Source organism: Zonotrichia albicollis, chromosome 7 (assembly GCF_047830755.1).
Source record: "Zonotrichia albicollis isolate bZonAlb1 chromosome 7, bZonAlb1.hap1, whole genome shotgun sequence".
Classification (NCBI taxonomy): Eukaryota; Metazoa; Chordata; class Aves; order Passeriformes; family Passerellidae; genus Zonotrichia; species Zonotrichia albicollis.
In genome coordinates this window covers 11,901,324-11,922,530 of record NC_133825.1, presented here as the reverse complement: position 1 = coordinate 11,922,530, position 21,207 = coordinate 11,901,324, and the positions used below count along the sequence as shown (strand labels likewise).

General features: G+C 43.7%; 1 protein-coding gene across 1 annotated transcript in view; it reads right to left on the bottom strand.

The window, feature by feature from the left end:
* LOC102065681 (unconventional myosin-VI) overlaps positions 1 to 1,256 on the bottom strand; it is a gene marked incomplete at its 5' end in the record, with an annotated part of 40,747 nt that extends 39,491 nt beyond the window's left edge. The window contains 1 exon segment of the mRNA XM_074544178.1: positions 1,099 to 1,256. Coding sequence (XP_074400279.1) covers positions 1,099 to 1,256 — 158 coding nt within the window.
* Between the last annotated feature and the right edge of the window lie 19,951 nt (positions 1,257 to 21,207).

The window sequence follows — 21,207 nt, the reverse complement described above, 5'->3', positions numbered from 1 at the left end:
TCAGTTGCAAGCATCCCTGACAGCTTGCATGCTAGGATCAATCTCAGCAAGAGAAAATTTGTGGTAGAAGCTAGAGGTTTTTCATAAACAAAAGGTAACTGCATTGTCATTTTCATAAAACTCCGTTTTGCAAGAGTTATAAATTTCATGGTTTTGAAATGTTATCACCAGTACCATATTTATACAGGCTCTTTGCCCCTAATTCTTTTCTATGTACATACAGAAAGGAACCATTATCTTGCTTCTGTGCCTAGGAGGCTACCTGGAGAATAGCTTCAGAAAAAAAAAAAAAAAAAAAAAAAAAAAAAAACCCGCACTTTCTATCTGTGTTTTTGTGAAACATTATTTACAGTCAAGATTAAATGTGTGTTTACCAAAACCAGCAAAAAAGCAGCAATTTCTGGATTACCATTTGCAGGGGTGTTTTTAAAGTTAAAACTTGATTTCAGAAGAATTACGTATGACAAACACAAGGACAGTGATCACTCAGGCATTAAGAAGGGGGGGCCATCCTGCCCTCTAATTAAAGCATCCCAGCCCTAATTATTACAGGGCACCACTCACGGGAGCACTGCGCAGCCCTCAGGAGAAAGATTCAAGCGCCTTCTGAAAGACTTCAGGCACCACATTGACATTCCTTAATAGAGTGTATCTGAGAAATGATTTAGCATATCAAATTTGCTGTGCAGGCTGTGGATTTAACTGGCTGACTGCTATACTTTCTTTGGCCACACAGCGTACTCACTAACACGAGAGATTTTATACAGCACAGGAGTTACTTATTCAAAGTGCTGTAAGCCTGCTAGCCTTCAGCTAGTGTAAGTGTACAACTGTGATTTCTTTACGACCAAGGGGGTGCACCCGTGCTCGGTGAGCCATTAAAAGAAGCGCTTTAGGGGCGCTTGGTGCGAGCGCACCTCAGTTCCGCCCGGCAGCAGGTGAAGCGGAGCTGGGGCCGATTGTGCCGGTGGGTGACCAGGGGCGGCGCGGAGCCGGCCCCCGGCAGGGCAGCAGCGCAGGCGGCCCCTCACGGGCGGCCCCTCACGGGCGGGCCCCTCCCCGCCCCGCCCCGCCCCTCCCGCCGGCGCCGCCACTCACTTGATGACCGTGCCCTTGGCGCCCCCTGCCGTGGTGAGCATGACGCGCGAGGTGAGGCTCCCGCGCAGGTCGTCCTCGTCCAGGCCCAGCAGGGCCGCGCAGCGCTCCAGCGCCGCCTGGCTCCGCGCGCGCGGCGTGCAGCCCCCTGCGGACACACAGCGTCAGCGGCCGCTGCCCCTGCACAGCGCCTCAGAGCAGTGCGGGGCCCAGAGGCAGCTCACAGAGCCCAGGGAACCGCCGCAAAACAAACACAAAAATAACATCTCGCCCAAAAACTACACGTGAAATTCGGTATTTCTAGAACACTTTCCAGGCTGCTTGTAGGGAAGAACTACCCCAAAATGGAGAAGTGCTAACCCCTACAAACTAACTCTAGTGACTTAAAACTTTTGAACTTAGATATTCCTGTAATCCTCCAGGCTCCCTTGCAATGCAGCAGAAGCGGCTGCTAGGGCAGGCTCCTGGCACTTGGATTTTTCAGATAAGGCTCTGTACATGTGCCAGGTAAACAACGGGAGGTGCAGTCCTGCTGCTCTGCACCTGCCTTGGCGCCAGGGCACGGCCAGCAGAGATCTCCAACTGGCACACCACCCACTTTAATAAAATCTAGCACTTATTTACATGCGTTTGCTGTTGCTTGCAGTAGAGCAGCAACAGAACTCTAGAGGGTCTCACCAGTCTCGCTCTGGTAAGAGACTGCCTGCAGCAGTTCAAATGCACATCCTGTGTCTAGACACACATGGTGAGGGAAAAACAAAACAGGTATTTGGAATTTAGAAGTTCAATACATTCATTTACATTTCAGAAATGCCTTTACATTTTAGAAGATCTATAATTTATTCCTGAAAAAATGGGTCTGAATTTCAGTTTTTAGAGGTCATAGGTTCTCTGGTGACATTCTGTTCTCTAAACCCTGACTTTCCTCACCATCTGTGGTTCCCACTCTTCTCATTCATTTCTTCCTCAAACTCACATTTGCACCTCTTTCACTGTTTAACCTGGTTCAATGCCTACATCACAGCTCACAAAAGGCCCAAACAGGGAAGCTCTCTGGGAAGCTTACTGCTTTGAGCTACATGAGGCCACTACCCATCTCTACACCTGCATCTTCCCAGATTCATTCTCATTAATCCTGTTCATTTTTGTCATCTTCATGAAGATGGCAACAGCATGAACTGACACTGGGGAGGTTGTCATTTGATCTATAGAGTAGAGAGAGGAAAACAAAAACCAAAACCAACCCACCTCTCTGCCAACCCTAAGCTGCCCAATTTAAATTCAGCACTGGCCCTGATTTGACACATGAGACTGGAGCCCACCCAAGATCTCTTCTGAACAGAATGTTTTGTACAGTACTGTGCTGATTCTGTACTTGGGGTCAGGAGCTAGTGAACCTGTAAGGTTAGCACTCATTTAATTCATCATTCAGAACACTTTAAAATGTTCTTTGATCTTTTCTTCCAAACAACTGCACCTACAGCTATACATATTTGAAGCAGGACCAGGAGAAACAAATTTCACTCTGTCTTGCAACTCATTTGTAGTACATCCAGACCCAGAGGAATCAGCCCTTCAGGAATATATGGACAGCAGTTCTCAATTTAGAGAGGCTGATTTCAATAGTAAGGTAATAAGGACAATTCCCAAATCATTAAATCTCCTTCATCAACCTTCATGCACATTCTGCAATTAAGTCCCAAGCACACTTGTACTGCTTCACCTTGTGAGCAACGTCTTGAAATGAGGAAGTTATATTTACCTATGTTTTTGCTGTAACTTTTTTTTTTCATTTCTCAAAATACTAACTGAAACAGATAAAACCTCTTGTTCGTTACACAGAAAACCTTAAAAATAGAAGATGTGATTAAGTGTTTGTCTAGCTTGCTACACAGAAAAAACCTCAAAAATAGAGGATGTGGTTAAGTTCCTGTTTGATTTATTTAACTTACATAATTCTTTTTTTGCCTGCATAATCGCGTGGTAATCATAAGATCTTAAGTAAGTTTTATAAGAGAAAGGGCGAAGCTCTTCTACCAAATATGGAATCAGGTCAAAGGACACAACCGAGGAAGACTACCAAGACCTTCATCATCGACCACCAGGAGGTGAGAGAAGACCCCCTAGCAACAATCAACGCAAGCGCAGAGTACTTCAAAATGACACAGCAGTCCGGAAGCACTAAGAACTTAAAAAGGGGGACGTTGGGGATGAGGGTGCGGCAGTTGGTGGAGCGGAGACTCCCCTGCCGTCCAGCGCTGAAACTTTTGCTTATGCTGTATGCCTTGAATTAATAAATTCAAACTGGAAATTTCACTCCTCTTGAGTCTATTTATAACAAATTGGGGCCGTGACTCAGATGGGGGAGTGAATTGGAAAAGTTGTTCCAGAGAGGGGGGCGCCCCACGTAACCTAGTTAGGTGGCCCCTCTGGACGACCTCCACCTCCCCCACCGACGAACCTAAATTATACTCATAAGCAAAAGGGAGACACCGGTGAACCCCTTAATCTTCTGTGCACAGGGTCCGGACGAAGACGCAGGACGCGTAAGTATGGGATCCCGGAGTGCGGGGGCACTCCGGAAGAACGGGATCCGTCCGGTTGGGGTTGGGATCCCGGAGTGTGGAAGGCACTCCGGAAGAATGGGATCCCGGAGTGTGGCGATGTGATGTGTGAATGAGAGGAGGACTGGTAGCCAGATCTTCCAAGCGATTGCGGACCCTCCAGTAGTGCGGTTCCCGCAGACCCGCGAGGGCTCGGGCCACGAAAGAGGGGAAGTGAAAGATACGTGTGTGTAAGAAGGCACTCCGGAAGAATGAGACAGGGGAAGAGTAAGCCCCCTGCACAGGTTAAGCTCCCTCCATTTCAAGGGACAGCCCCCTGGGATACTTGCTTAGTAACTGGAAACACTTCCCAGGAACTGAAAGCAAAGACAGGGCTAAAATGATACACTATTGTGTAGAAGTTTGGGGCGGGAAGGAAATTTCTAAAAATGTATATTGGCCCATTTTCGGATCATCGGAAGATTGGGTAAGACAGACATTAAACATTTGGGTAAACTCTAAAGAACCTATCTCGCCAGAAGAAAGCGAGTATGCAAAAATCTGGGTGTTTAGACCAGAAGTATACATCTTTAAGCTAACTGAGGAAAATAAGGAACTGGATAAGAAAAAGGAGAAGAAGGGAAAAGGAGATGAAATTATAATAGTACCCCCTCCTTATGTCCCACCCCCACCTCCTCCAGTGCCAAATGCACCGGTGCCCCCACCTCAAAGTAATGATAGTGACTCTGACCAATCACAATGATAGTGACTCAGATTACCGGAGTCCAATCACTAGGAGTCGGACTAAAGAACAACAGACGGGGCTTTTTCCCTTAAGGGAAATGCCGATGGGGGTCCGCAGGCAGGAATAGGATTTATTTCAGTCCCCCTGAGTTTGACCGATGTTCGAGAATTTAAAAAAAGAAATGGGACATTTACTAGAAGATCCTTTAGGAGTAGCTGATAAGGTAGATCAATTTTTGAGTCCAAACATGTATACATGGGAAGAACTCCAGTCGATTTTAACAATTTTATTTTCGGCTGAAGAACGAAATATGATTAGGAGAGAGGGAATGCGTATCTGGGATGCGCAACACGCCCAGGGTCCCTCCGCGGATACTAAGTGGCCTCTGCAGAATCCGCAATGGGATCATCAAAACCCAGTCCATCGAATGCATATGCAAGATTTGAATAATCCAAGAAATTAGGGAATCAGTCCCGAGGGGCCAGAATATAGATAAAGCTTTCAACGATAGACAGAAAAAAGATGAATCACCCACAGATTGGTTAGAAAGGTTAAGACGGAACTTCCAGCTATACTCCAGTATGGATCCTAATGGACCAGCCGGAGAAGCTCTTTTAAAGGTACATTTTGTTTCAAAATCATGGGAAGATATAAAAAAGGAAAATACAAAAGATTGAAGATTGGCAAGACCGAGGGCTGGATGAGCTTTTAAGGGAAGCACAGAAAGTGTATGTTAGGAGAGAGGATGAGACTTATTGGAAGCAAGTTAGGCTGATGGTGGCAGCAACGAGTGGGAATAGGGGGTATGAAAGACAAGAGAGGAAGTTTGGGGATCCCAGAAAGGGAGAGCCCAAAGAGACAGCAAGTCAGAGGATTTGTTTCTATTGTGAAAAAAGAGGGCATTTTAAAAAGGAATGTAGGGTTAGGATTAAAGATGAGAAGGAATTCCTGATGGATTAGAGGGGTCAGGGGCTCTATTTATTGGGACCCGAAAAACACCTAAAGAGCCCTTGATAAAACTTAAGGTGGGTCCCCAACACCAGGAAATACCTTTCCTGGTAGACACTGGGGCCGAGAGATCAACTATTCAGTTTTTACCAAAAGGATGTAATTTGTCTAAAGAAGTTGCAACCGTCATTGGGGCAAAAGGGGAACCATTTGAAGTAAAAATTATTAAGGGTGTAGTAATAGAAACAGATTCAAAAATAGGGATAGGGGATTTTTTGTTGGTTCCCTAATCAGAATATAATTTATTGGGTCGAGACATGATTATTGAACTAGGAATTAGGATTGATGTGGAAGAAAAAGAGCTTAGAATAAAACTTTGTCCTCTGCGAGTGGAGGACGAGGCAAAAATCAATCCCGAAGTATGGTACACTCCTGAGAGTGTTGGGCAGTTAAAAATCACTCCTTTTACGGTAACTATTAAGAATCCAGATGTCCCGATTAGAATAAAACAGTATCCTTTGTCTCTGGACGAAAAATTACTTTTAACAAGTACATTGAAGGTAATGTCTCCCTATAACATTAGGGGGGGGTGCTTCAGCAAAAAGCTGACAAATGGATATCTGATGCTTGACTTCTCAAATACGAAGGAATCCTAATAGAAGCCCCAAATTTAACAATTGAAACCACAGCCTTGCAAAACCCCGCTGAGTTCCTATATGGAGAATGAGGTGCAGAACCATTAGAGCATGATTGCATAATCACTATAGAGGAACAAGTAAAAATAAGACCCGATCTGGAAGAAAAAAAAAAAAAAAAAATTAAACACAGGAGAAAAGTTATTCGTAGATGGGTCCTCAAGGATTATAGAAGGGACGAGAACATCAGGGCATCAGGGTATGCTATCATTAGGGGACCTGAGTTGCAAATACTAGAGTCAGGGCCACTAGATAGATCTTGGTCAGCCCAAGCGTGTGAACTATACTCCTTACTGCGTGCATTAAATTTTCTGGAAGGAAAAGAGGAAACTATCTTTACAGATTCCAAATATTGTTATAGAATAGTACATACATTTGGAAAAATATGGGAAGAAAGGGGGCTGGTCAATTCTCAAGAAAAAGATTTAGTTCACAGGAATCTTATTACGGAAGTTTTAAAAGCACTAAGGAAACCCCGAAGGTTGGCAGTAGTCCATCTAAAAGGGCACCAACGGGGATTAGATTTACAGAGTAGGCGAAATAATGCAGCGGATCGAGAAGCAAAGCGAGCAGCACTACGAATCCTGACCCTGAAGGGAGACAAAGACATCACTGATTTAAAGGGCCAGGACCAAATTATAAAATTTAGGGAAGAAGAAAAGAAAAAGCTGCTAGAAATTGGAGCAACCGAAAATTCTGAAGGGAGGTGGTTTCTACCCGATGGGAGGGAAGTATTACCTAAAGTTATGGCCTATAGATTATTGGAAAAAGGTCATCAGAAGACCCATTGGGGATCACAAGGATTAGTAGATTATTTTGCCACCAAATACATGAGTATGGGGATCTGGGACATGGCTAAACAAGTAACTAGGGGTTGCCTTCTGTGCCTACAAACAAATAGGAAAAACCTAAGGAAGTTGCCAGAGGGAGGGCGACCTCTGGAAAAGAGACCTTTTTCACATATTCAAGTAGATTTTACTGAACTCCCGAAGGTAGGAAGGATAAAATATCTATTAGTCCTGGTAGACCACCTTACTCACTTTGTAGAAGCATTCCCAACCCCGAGGGAAACTGCTAAGGTAGTTGCGAAAGTATTACTAGAAGAAATAATTCCTCGATATGGGGTCCCAGAAGTTATAGATTCAGATCGGGGACCACACTTTACATCTCAGATAACCCAGAACCTAGCCAAAGCTCTTGGAATAAAATGGGAACAACATACTCCATGGCATCCTCAAAGTTCAGGACGAGTAGAAAGGATGAATGGAGAAATAAAAAAACAACTAACTAAGTTAGTAATGGAAACAAAAATGTCCTGGGTAAAATGTGTCCCTTTAGCCCTATAAACTATACGGACCAGACCTAGAATAGATATAGGGATATCTCCCTTTGAAATGCTGTATGGAATGCCATACAATCTTGAGGGACCTCAGGAGCACCCAGTGAACAAAAAGGGATGCTTGCTCAAAAACCCCCCTTAGATTTTACCTTACACCTGGTGCAACCAGGGGATTGGGTGTTGGTCCGAAGCTGGAAAGAAAACCCCTTGATACCAAAGTCGGAAGGACCTTACCAAGTACTTATTACAACAGATGCAGCAGTCCGAACTGTTGAGAAAGGGTGGACTCACGCTAGTCGTATCAAGGGACCAGTGAAACCCCCGGACAACTGGAAGGTCTGCAATGTCCCTGGAGAAACCACGATCAAATTACAGCGAACTTCATGATTTGGACAATAGTCTGGGTAGGGGACAATAAATATCTTCAAGACCCCTTTAACAAGAAACAGACGATCACCAGGATATTGTAAAAGATTAGAGGACGAACTGGGGAAGCCTTACTTTAAGTCTCCTCACCTCAAATATAAAGGAGAAACCTGGGGAGGGGAGTCAGCCAGATGTGAAGAAATAAGACTAAAATGCAGTTATTTAGACTGTGATTGTTACCCATTTTTTATGCTTTTCTTGTAAGCTTTGTCACGAACCGTGGTGGACTCATTGTCGGAGAGGACGGGTTCCTAGGGGCATTTGCGGCCCCTGTTATACTAATGAAAGGAGACTAACTTCTATGATCCTTAATTATAAAGTAGACTCGGGAGAAATAAAGCTTGGGTCAGATCAGTGGTGGGAGATCTTCTCAAAGGGTATAAACCCCGAACGGTTCTGTTATCACTCAAACGAACCGGCCCCCTTCATCCTCGACATTCTCGAAGTGGTGTGCAGGAGAAGTAGTCCCACCATACGGTGTGATATCCCACAAATAAAAGCCAGAAACTGGGCTGCTAGCACAAGGAAGTGGGAGCGAGATTACCAAAACTGGGCTGCTAGCCTAGAGAGAAGGTGGGGAAGAGACAATCATAATTATCCAACTCCTGAAGAATACCCCTGCTGCCGAGAAGATGGTCACCCTCGAGGCTCGCAGCAACCGAGTCGTCGAGCGAGGCAGAGGGGTAATGGACCGTGGAGACAATCAGAAGTCTCGACCCCTCTGTGGGAAGTCCAGGAGATGCTGGCAGTCCTACCGCAAGATTGGTGAGCCACCACTAAGGGGAGGGGAACGGGGAAAAGAAAGACAACAAAAACAAATTTTTAAGTCCTATTCCAACCATGTGGACCACCCGGTTTGGACAAAGCTAATACTGATGTGTGTAGTGATTAAGATATCCTATGCTCAGACCCATGAACCCTTTAAGTGGTCCCTAATTAGATGGGAAGATCAGAAAGTTCTAGAAACAAAAATTACTTCAGGAAAACCTAGCTTTTTGCTTACATTTTGCAACATTATACCTGTGGAACCATGTCTGAATCGAAATAACTATTACTTCTGCCCAAGCTCAAATCCTGGAAAGAGTTATTTTAATTATCCTGGGCATTATTACTGTGGTTACTGGGGTTGTGAAACTATTTCTTCAGGATGGGGTAGCACTGATAAGTTTATCACCACTGGTTGGGGACCTTTTGGGTGCACAACATCAAGTCTGAATGCAGAGCCTGGTGGAATATAAGCAGATGACAGCATAGAAAACGGTAACTGTGATCACATTTACATCAACATGACCAATCCCGATGATTCTGTGTGGTTACTAGGGAAGATGTGGGGGGGGCTAGACTTTACGAGCCAGGAAGAAAAGACAGAGGGGGACATTTCCTGATAAAGAAAAGTCCTATACCTAATGACCCACCAGAAGCTGTGGGACCAAATCGGGTGATAAGAAATAAGATGGTTAAAGAACAGGAAAGTGATTCCAGCATTGATGTAAATTTTACACTTCCAGCCCCTACATCCAGTTCAACAGGAACGGGAGATGACAACTTATGGAAAATTTTGCAAGCCACATTTAAAGTACTAAACGAAACCCACCCAAATTTGACATCAGACTGTTGGCTATGCTATACACTCAAACCCCCTTTTTATGAGGCAATAGGAATCACGGCAAAGGCCAAGAGAATAAATGGCACCAACCCTGCGAGATGCCTGTGGAAGAAAGAGAATACTCAGAAAGGAATAACTTTAGCAAAAGTCACAGGGAAGGGGAGATGTATAGGACAAGTACCCCCAGAAAAACACCACCTGTGTGCTGAGTATGGGAAACTTAGAAATCCAGCAAAGCCAGCACAATGGCTACTCCCAGCAATGAACACAAAATGGGTTTGCAATACTTTAGGAGTTACTCCTTGTATAAATATAGAAAAATTTAACAGAACCAGTGAATTCTGTGTTCAAGTGTTAATCGTGCCCAGGATAACTTACCACTCACCTGACTACATTTATGATCAATATCAGGGGCCAGAGCATCACTTAATAAAAAGGGAAGTCTTCACCACTTTCACGGTAGCCATGTTATTGAGAGTCGGAGCAATTGGAACAGGAACAGGAGTAGCCTCATTAGTACAACAACATAAAGGGTTTCAAGAACTTAGACTATCTGTAGACGAAGATTTAAGGAGAATTGAAGAATCCATAAGAGATCTCACAGAATCCTTAGATTCCCTGGCAGAAGTAGCATTACAAAATAGGCGAGGACTAAACCTTCTATTATTACAGCAAGAAGGGCTATGCATGGCCTTACGAGAGGAATGTTGCTCATACGTCAACAAGAGTGGGGTCATCCGAGACTCAATGGCAAAACTTAGAGAAGGGTTAGAACAGAGGAAAAAAGAAAGAGAAGCTCAACAGAGCTGGTATGAAACTTGGTTCAGTTACTCCCCCTGGCCTACTACTTTGTTGTCAACTATTGCAGGACCAGTAATACTGTTAATGTTGGGACTTACGTTTGGACCTTGCCTTTTTAATAAAATAGTGAATATTGTTAAAGGGAGGCTGGAAGCAGCTCACCTTATGGTGATACGCTCAGAATACGAAGCTTTGCGGGGAGCCGAAGGGGGAGAATACTTAGAACTAAGTCGATACGCATTGGCTAGGTTTGACGAACAAGAGGATAAAAGAGAAAGGGGGGATTGAAACAGATAAAGCCTCTTGTTCGTTACACAGAAAACCTTAAAAGTAGGAGATGTGATTAAGTACTTATCTGACTTGTCTAGCTTGCTACACAGAAAACCTTAAAAATAGAAGATGTGATTAAGTGTTTGTCTAGCTTGCTACACAAAAAACCTCAAAAATAGAGGATGTGGTTAAGTGCCTGTTTGATTTATTTAACTTGCATAATTCTTTTTTTGCCTGCATAATCGTGTGGTAATCATAAGATCTTAAGTAAGTTTTATAAGAGAAAAGGCGAAGCTCTTCTACCAAATATGGAATCAGGTCAAAGGACACAGCCGAGGAAGACTACCAAGACCTTCATCATCGACCACCAGGAGGTGAGAGAAGACCCCCTAGCAACAATCAACGCAAGCGCAGAGTACTTCAAAATGACACAGCAGTCCGGAAGCACTAAGAACTTAAAAAGGGGGACGTTGGGGATGAGGGTGCGGCAGTTGGTGGAGCGGAGACTCCCCTGCCGTCCAGCGCTGAAACTTTTGCTTATGCTGTATGCCTTGAATTAATAAATTCAAACTGGAAATTTCACTCCTCTTGAGTCTATTTATAACAATTCCTGTGGGTAATTTCATTGGTGCCGTGATTTTTGTGCTGTTACATTTACTGTAATGCTGCGGAGAGATTCCACTCACATTCAGGAATGAATCTAGGGTGGCCCATGTTTCTTTTGGTCGGTTTGAAAATTTAAAGCTAAACCATCCACCAGCTGTAGTGTTAGACAAACTGGCGTTTGTACTGCCAAAAAGATCCCATTCCTCAGGAGGAGAATGTAAAGAGGTGTTGAGTGATTGGATCAGTAAACATTGACGATAGCCATCACTCTGACCTGCAGTACATCCTTGTTGCCCTGGCAATTTGATGTTTGACATGTTAGGCATACATAAGGTTCGATTTTTTATCAAACTGCAAAATTCTCCAGGAGACCACACCGGAAATCCCACCAGGCATGTTCGAAATGGGTTAGTGACTCCTCCAAGACTAAGACAAAGTGATGATTGTTTAATTTGGTTAGCAAGTGTTACCCATAAATTTTCTCTTGGCTGACTAAAACGTGTTATTTCTAATGCTTCACTTATTACAGCATTGAGCAATATAACAAAAACAAACCTCATTTTTCCTTCTGCTTGCTTTGCTTTTCCTTTCTTCGCTGTCTTTTCCCTGGTTTGTTAGACTGTCTATTGTAAGGCTGAATCAATTTTTGAATACACTGATCTAATTCTAAATCAGCATCTTTGATTACAGGTATAGCGTGAGATAAGTTTGAAGGCAAATCAGCTTTACAGCGAGCTGCTATGATGCGTGAGGCTTTAGTAATTTCAAATATTTTAAGTATTTCCTGCAACTTCCACCTGAGATATGCTATAATTGCTTGTTCATCACTCTCAAAAAGCTGTAATCCTGTCTGTCCTGGCAGGCCAGTACTTTGTTCAAGAGCTCTAACCCAGATAAAATTTCGAATCCACCTTCCAAAACAAGGTAAACACCATAAATATCCTATTGACCTTTGTGAATACCAATAAACCTGATTACAATTCGCACAATGCAAGGCTACCCATGCATAGCACTTATCATTATCCCTTTTGCAAACATAACAAGGAAGTGAATGTAAGTAAGGATCAGTATAAAAGTCTGTCTCCTCAATCCAATGCAACCAATTCAATGGTGATTGCAAAGCCTCTTTAGCCTTTTTACTATATGAGGCTAATAGCTCAAGGTCTTTCTTTAACACAAGACGTATTTTATTTTGCAATCGTAGTTCTTGTTCATTATCTTCCTCAACAACTATATCCTCCCGGGGGTCCTACAACTCTAAAAGTGTCCTAATCATAGAAAATAATTAGCAATCACCAATAACCTTATTTAGACGAGGTTGTTCCCTTTTTTTCCTTCTTTTTCTTATCTATCTTCAATCTTGCTGCTCCTATTGTTGCTGGTCCTGCCACTTGCAAACTCAATTTCTGCAATTCTTCAATGCAGTAGTCTAGTGCCCTTTCAGGATTTCCCGTGAAGGGCCCTACAACTGAGTGCTGTGTTAAAGGTACTACTTTCCTACACCTTACAGAGACTATGCATGATTTACTTGAATCTTAATTCTCTTCACGGCACATTGTACTTCCCATCGATAATAAGCAAGAATTTTCTGTTCAGGAGACTCATAAAGACTTAGAGCTATATACGCATTTTGCCCTGTTTGTCTCCTTAATTCATCTTGCCAATTTTCACTCCACCGGTGCTCATATTGACAAGTGTGACACCACAAATCCCACAATAATGATTGTTCTAACCAAAAAGTTCTGTCACAACCCCCACAACGTAGGGCTATCCAGGCAGCACAATGTGGATCGTGACAGGCAAAGCAATGTTCCTTTGCTGGATTTGTTAAACGAAAAGTTGATAATGAGTCAATAAAACCAATCAGCTCCTGGGTTGTCCAACAGTAGTGTGTCAGTGCTCTGTCCACCGCTTTCGAGTATCCCTTCAGCTGTAGCAGTAGCGGTTGTAGGACCAGAAGCAGTTTCTTCCCCAGTCGCTCCCTGTCCTCCTCCGTGAGGCGGTCCACCAAATGCTGCATCAAAAGCAGGTTTAGTCCACTTAGCAGGCACCCACAGAGGCCCTGTAGGTGAGGAAACACAAAGATACCCCCGACCCCAACATAATACTTTTGCAGGTTTTTCCCATAATCCTGTACTGGGGTTCTTATACTTAACCCAGACCTCTGTTTCCTTAGTACTTTCCTGACCTGACCTTGGATGATGTTTAATTGCAGGAGGGGTATCATCTTCCCCAAAAATACATAAATGATTAATTACGTGCAACACCTTAGCCAAACATGCTTGTGGATCTCTCAAATCTTGATGTTTTTCAATATATTGCTTAAGGGTACCGTTTGCTCTTTCCACTATTGCCTGTCCAGTAGGGGAGTGTGGAATACCTGTCACATGCTTAACTGACCACTGATTCAAAAATTTTTGAACCCTAGCACTAACATAAGCTGGAGCATTATCCGTTTTGATACTTTTTGGAACTCCCATGACAGCAAAACAACTTAACAGGTGTCTGATAACATGTATAGCTTTCTCTCCTGCTTGAGCCGTAGCCCATACGTAATGACTATACGTGTCTATAGTGATGTGCACACACTTGATTTTACCAAATCTGGCAATATGTGTAACATCCATTTGCCATTTCTCATTTATTTCTAAACCCCGAGGATTAACTCCAATGCCTAAACCTATTCCTCCATTATGATAACTACATGTTGGACATGCTCTAACAATAGCTTTAGCTTCTGACAAACTCAATTCAAATTGCTTTGTTAATCCTTTTGCATTTTGATGATATCTACTATGTGCTTCTCTAGCCAATGTATGCTTATCAATAGGAAAAGAGTTATCAATGGGTAGGGTAACCAATTTATCTGCACGTTCATTTCCTTCTCCTAAACCTTCAGACCATTTATGGCTCCTGATATGAATCACAGAATACGCTGCATTTCTCTCCCGTAGAGCTTTCCTTAATTGTACCAACAGTTCATACAATCATTTATTATTCACTTCCTTAATTGCTGCTTCCTCTATTCGTTTGACTACTCCTGCAACATACATAGAGTCTGTAACCACATTTAAAGGCTCCTGTAAGTTGGATACTGCCCATACTACTGCCAACAAATCCAAAGTTTGTAAACTATCCGCAGGGTCTGCTGTGATGATTTGATGTTTCCATTGTCCTTTTTCTTGCCAAGTGACAGCAGCACGCCTTGATTTCTTTCCTGCATCTGTAAAGGCTGTAACAGCTCCTTCTATAGGGTATTCTTCTCTCAAGGGTCGAGTAATCCAGTTCCATTCTGTCATCCATTGCAAAACTCTAGGCACTAATTTGCTGGTCTCTACTTTTGCAGACGATGTCAATAATGCTTCCTGTAAATCCTTTGAATTAATCAGGTACCAATCCAAGGTTTCTTTTTCCATAGGCAGTCTAATGGTAGCAGGTTCTCTACCATCCACTTCAAGAATTCTGAGACGCCCCTTTTTGATTAATGCAGCCAATTGTTCAATTTTTGAACATATTGTTTTCTTATGCTGTAATGGTGGAGACAACCATTCCAACACCCGTATCTCCTCCGTTTTCTTTTGTTGTTGAGAGAGAGCACTAAGTAGGTGGCAAGGGCTATTTTAGATAGTAAGATCAATAGGGTGGTCGAGTTGTCGACGAGACACATACTCTTGTACACAGTTACTGATTTGCTGCAAGGCAAGACGATGCTCTTTTGTCAGGTATACTGGAGTAGTAGGGTCAACACTCTTTAACAAAGGCTGTAGGGCTTCTAACAAATGATTTGGTATTCTCACAATAGGTTTTAGTTACTGTAAGTCTTTTAGCAACTTCTGTGTATCATGTAGAGTCTTAATGTCTAGTTGTAATTCTAATTTTTGAGGTATTACTATTTGATTTATCAAAGTCTATTTCAAATATTTCTAGGGCTTTGTAGTTTGAATTTTCTCTGAAGCAATAACAAGTGAATATGCAGCAAGAGTATTTCTAATAATGTTAATTTGCAAAGAGGAAAATGGTTGTTGCTGTGCAAACAAAATATCGTCCATGTAATGATATATTATAGTCGCTGGCCATCTGCGACGTAGTGGCTGTAATGCTGCATCAACATAAAGCTGACATAAAGTCGGGGAATTACGCATGTCTTGTGGAAGAGATATCTATTCAAATTTTTTATCTGGTTCTTTACGATTTATTGCTGGTAAAGTAAAAGCAAATCTCTTCATATCATTAGGATGCAGGGCAATGGTGAAGAAACAATCCTTTAGGTCAATGGTTAAGAGTGGCCAGTGTTCTGGAATCATAGCTGGATTTGGAAGACTAGGCTGTAAGGCCCCCATAGGTTCTATTTGGTCATTTACAGCTCGCAAATCATGTATTACACGATATTTCTCTGATTTCTTTTTGATCACAAAAATAGGTGTATTTTAAGGGTTTGTGGAAAGTTGTAAATGTCTCTTTGAATATTGTTCTTCTACTAATTCATGAGCATGCATAAGGCTTTCTCTTTTTAGTGGCTATTGCTTAACTATCACTGGTGTATCTGTTTTCTAGGTGAGTGGAATGGGGAAAGTCCAAGCAATGGCAATTACCCCAAAGGGTGCTGATTAGTTAACACTACTCTCAATTGTGTTAAAATGTCTTTTCTAATTAAACAGGAGACTGTAGGAGGCAGTTGTACAACTGAAAACACAGCAGATATTTGTTGATCTTCAATGCACACAGATAAAGAAGGTGACCTGCTTGCTAATGTAAATCTTTTTACTCTTGTGAGCATGTTTGCTGATGGGAATAGAGGCCAATGTTGTGGTCATGCTTCTGGAGAAATAATGCTGGTATCTGCTCTTGTATCTAATAATCTGTAAAGGGCTATGCTTTGATGCCTATAAGTAATTTTAACTTTTTGCTTTGGTTTATTTTGTAAATTTACAGTTGAAAGTGTAACACCAGTAGAGCTAAAACTTTTTTCATCTCGTGCTTGTCTAGTAAATGGTTGTATTCTCGATGTCATTTGTGATAATGGTACTAATTGTGTAATACGTTGTCTCTTTGTTATTTTAATTGGAGGATAAAGGGTGTAAGCTATGATTTGTATTTCTTTTGTAAAGTCTGCACCAATAACTCTAGGCAAAACAAATAATCTCAACATAGTTGTAGAAGAGCGTCCTAATAATAATGCTCTACATGTTTGTCTATTTAATATAAGAGGACTTTTTACTCTAGTTGGTATTTTCTCAGGCTGATCCGTTATTAGTGTGACGTCTACTGCTGCTGCTAAGTCCAAACTGAGGCTCCCTGTTGTTGCGGGTTGCAGACAGGAGGTGGCAGCAATGTTGCGGCAGCTGGTGTCTCTGGTGTCACGGCGGCAACTTGTGTCTGGGCGCGGCCCCCGTGAAGCACGCTCTGCTGATGGCTTCTCGACTGGCGCTTACAAGCTGTGGTGTTGTGGGAGTTGGATCGGCAGTGTTGACACCATACACTAGTTGCTCTGCAGGCTCGGCGTGTGTCTTTTAGTGCTGCACCGGTAACACTTGATAAATGGCTTTGAACTTCTTTGCGTGAATGAGCTGCTTCGGAGAGGAGCAAGGGCAGCTAACACCTGATTCTGAGTGGACTCTGCCTGCTTTTGTAATCTCAATCTTAATTCTTTTATAGCTTCTACTATGAATGTCTGCGAAGCAGTTGGTACTAATGCTATTTGCTCTAATGCTTCTTCAATGGTCTAATTTGCTCTCAAAGTAGCTAACACTCTTTGGGTTGCTGGATTACTATTTTGCAAGGCACACTGCTTCAACAGCGCCCCCTTAAGATAATCTGCCACACCGGCCCGATTTAAAGCAGTAGCTACTCTATCGATAAAATTTCTAAATGATTCTTCTCTACTTTGCTTAATACTCATATAAGTTGGTAACCCCCCTGGCTCTTTAACTATGTCTATTGCTGTACGCACCAATCGCATAGCCTCTCTAAGCTTATCTGGTCTCGATATCATCTGTGCTTCTGTACGCAAATATGCCTCTAAGCTCATGAGCTCATCCACTGTTACTCCATGCAATGGGTCTCTCTGAGCTTGTTGTACAGCAACTGATTTATTTACTAACGCTTGCTAATGTGCATTAAACAATAATTGTTGATGCTGAGTGAATATTAAACGCACTATTCTTCTTAAATCATTTGGGCATAAAATCTGAGTGTTAAAGAGATAATCTAACATTTGCTTAACAGGTTCACTTTTTACACTAAACTGACTAACTGTAGAACGTAGCTGAGCTAACAACTTCTAATCTAAGGCAGAATATGCTGCTTCATTATGCATTAAGTTTTCCTGTGCATCATATTGTGGTGTATATGTAACCGGACATGCAAGACTAGAAGCTATTTCTACTGCTTCACCAATTCCTATTTGCATTGCTTCTTTTGCCATAGCAGACTAAGCTTCCCTCTTTTGTTTAGCTATTTCCCCCCATAGATCACGGTGTGCCCCTGGGATGGGAGCTGGCTCTTTGGGGGTGCTATGCTGCCGGCATTTCGGTGCAGGCACCGAGTTTTCGCATGGGGGAAGCAGTAAAGCAGAGGCTGGCTCGCGCGGGGGAAGCGACCCCCCCGCTGGAGCTGTCAGTGAAGCTGGAGCTGGCTCGGGTGGAGCTGGCTCACGCGGGGGAAGCGGCCCCCCCGCTGGAGCTGTAACCGGAGCCGGCCCGCCCGGGGGTAGCGGCGGAGGCAAAGCTGGCAGCGGAGGCAGAGCTGACTTGCTCTCACTCCCACTGTCTGACCCGCCTGAAGCTGGCTGCAGAGGCAAAGCTGGTTTGCTCTTAGCTCTCTCATCTGACTCGCCTTCCTCTTCAGACAAGGGAGGCGCAGACGGTTTCGCAATATCTATAGGCACATCTTCAACACCACTATGCTGGGGATTTTTAGGCATAAGTATTTTAGTTACAGAAGGTGCTAAAGGGTCATCTTCACGACTATATCTTATATTCTTCTTATGAGCTTCTGTCGCTCTTTCTGCTGCTTTTCTCTCAGAGACCTGCTGAAGTAACGTATTATACACCACTTGCTATAATTTCTCAAATTTTTTAGCTGATTTATTTCTATCTAACATTGAATCTATTAACATTTCTCCAAACTTTTTCCACTCTGACAGCTCATGAACTATGTGCGGGTTACTAAATATACCTTTAGAATGGTCATAAGCTAATAACCTCGGTAATTCCTTTTTTAAATCTATCTCTTTTACCCCTCGCCTTTCTAAATATGAGGAGAAGAGTTCATATGCTGCTTGCCTATCTATACCTATTAATCAGTGCGCACTGTTTGCAGCTCCAGGCTCCTGCAGCACGTAGATGGCTTGAGTCACAGATGTGATCCTCAAGGGTGCTTTATAAATAATCCGGCACCTCCCTGCTGCAGGGGACCATCACCCAACTTCCCGACTGTGGCGAGTTCCCTTTTTCTTTGTAATCCAAGAAAAAAAGGACAGAGGTTCAACGTTGCCGCATCGTTGCCCGCAGCGGTGCTCACAGCGTTGTTGTCCGCATTCTCCACCATTTGTCGAAGGAAGGAGACCAGGACATCAATTGATCATCACAGGCCCAATTTTATTGATCAGTACGGCGGGTTAAATACAGTTCGTAATGAACTTCATGCATATTGCAAAAGTTGAGCTCAGGATTGGTTAGTTACATATCAGCAGTTACACTTACTTTTACATTCCTATGGTCCTACTTTTGATACTTTCTACATATTCTTAAGAGATATTCAGGACTAATCTCTACTCCCTCTCCTCATGTTACAGCAAAACCACTAATTGCTAACTGCTGACATCTCCGTTCAACTTGCTAACTACTAATTTCTCAGCTTAACCAGCAGCAATATGTCAGCATAGCCTTTCTCAGCTAACCAACTATTAATAAATCCCTCCACAAGACAGATGATTTCCCAGGGCTTGAAACTCACGCCCAATTCTTTTGGGGTAAAATCTGGCTGACTCTGAGTTACAGCTGGGCTATCTCCTACACTGCTGCTTTGCTCTGGCCCCTTGGGAACATGTGGCCCAACAGAGCCTCAATGATGTCCTTGATTCCACAAGGCTCTAGAGGGTCACAGTGGCCCCTTGGATCCATGGTACCCTGCAGGGTCACAATGTTCTCCTTGGTTCCACAAGTTCCTACAGTGTAAGAGGATCCACAAGGGCCTGCAGTGTCACCATCGCCCATTGGTCCCACAGTGCTCCACAGTGTCACAATGGTCTCCTTAGGAAGGAGACAAGTGAGCCCCAGTGGTGCAGGGGCAGATGAGAGGCAGTCACCAGAGGCCAAGTCTAGCCAGATTTGACATGTATGGGCAGATTTTGTCTGGGTGTGACCCTTGGATAGAGAGAATTTTAGACTCAGAATCCCAATTTTGGCCATGGGCGCCTAGACAAGAACAACAGTTCTTTCCCATAGGAATAAAAGCACAGAGCCCCAGTGCTTCATGGTCAGATGGGAAGTGGCCCTTGACATGTCAAATTCAGGGGGACCTTTCAGACAGCCCCCAGGAGTCTAAACCAGGCAGACCCGTTCCATGTTCCCTTGACTTCATTGGTCCTAACACTGTCACAATGGTCTCCTTGATTCCATGAGGTCTGGCAATGTCACAATGGCTTCTTGGTTTCATGAGCCCCAACAGAATCACAAGGGTCCATTGGCCCCACGCAGCCCCACTGTGAACCAATGGCTCCTTGTTTCTATTTTAAATCAATCCCAATCAAACCACAGTTTGATCATTGATCCTTACTTCCATAGGGCCCATGATTTGCACAATGGTCTCCTTGATTCCATGATTCCTGGATTCCACAGTCTCACCATCGTTTCCTTGGATCTCCATTGACACAACTGACCCATGGTTCCATGAGCTTCTGTAGTGTCACCGTGGTCACTGTCAGAGGCTGGATGAGTGTGGGATCTCAGCACCTCAGGACTGAGGTGCCGAGTCACCGAGACCACCCTTGGGGGGCTCGGGAGTCCTGGAATGTTGCCAGAAGTGTCTGGTGGCTGGACTTTGATCCTACACAGGAGACGACACTTGTATGAGGATAGGAGGATTTCACCGGAGTGAATGGCGAAGGGATTAGTTAATTAGAGAGTGAAACACAGGGTTCACTGTACAGGATTTCTGTACAGGGGGGTTTAGAGAAGTAAGATGGAGGAATTGGGGCATGTCCTGTCCTTCTTCTTCTTCTCCTCCATCTTCTGTGGTGATGGTGGCACTTTGGGATTGGTCATTACTAAAAGTGCACTGGGCAATAAGGGTGAAAGGTATTGGGGAAAAATAATAAATATTGTATACGTAACTTTGGGTATAAATATAGGTGACCGCCCGGAGGGCAAGGGAGTGTGCTCATGGCTGGCTGCTGAGCAGACTTCTTTCGGGCCGAGAGAAAATCTTTTAGATAAACAATTAATAAACTCGGAGACCGAGAAAAGATTTGAAGCCTCTTCTCGTCCTTTGAAACGCGGGCTGCCCCAAGGCCACCCCGGGCCTTTCCAGCCGAACAGCCGAAAACCGGACAACTGGCGTCCACTGGGTGGGAAACCCCCACCAAAACCTTTTGGGGGGGGAGCAGCCTCGAAGCCCTCAAGAGCAGAAGAGCCAAGAGGGCAGCTCCGACCTTGGACGAGCTCCCAGGAGAGCGCTGATAACTCCTGAGGAGAGAAGCCTGAAGAAAAAGAAAAAAAAAAAAAAAAAAAAAGAGAAGAAGAGAAAGAAAAACGGCCAGGAGAGTCTGCAAAAAACAGCAGTCACTGAGAATTCCATCTCTCAGCTTCTGCCGAAGACAATTCGTAGCAGAGCAATCCGGACTGGAACCAGGAAGGCGCCTCTGGGACCATCTCTCGTGACCTGCTGGACGGAGATCGAGACCTCCGGACTGCCCTGACGACAGATTTGGTAAGCAGGTCCAAAAATAAGAACATGGGGGGCACACTTTCCCAGGAACAACAGGAAATTTTGTCCACCTTACAAGGCGTGACTCAAGCATACACAGAAGGGATCCCAAAGAATTAAAACAGTTATTGTTATGGGCAAGGCTAAACTATCCACTAGCAGAAACGTGCCTGCTATTCGAAGGGGGTTTTGGCAGGAGATAAACA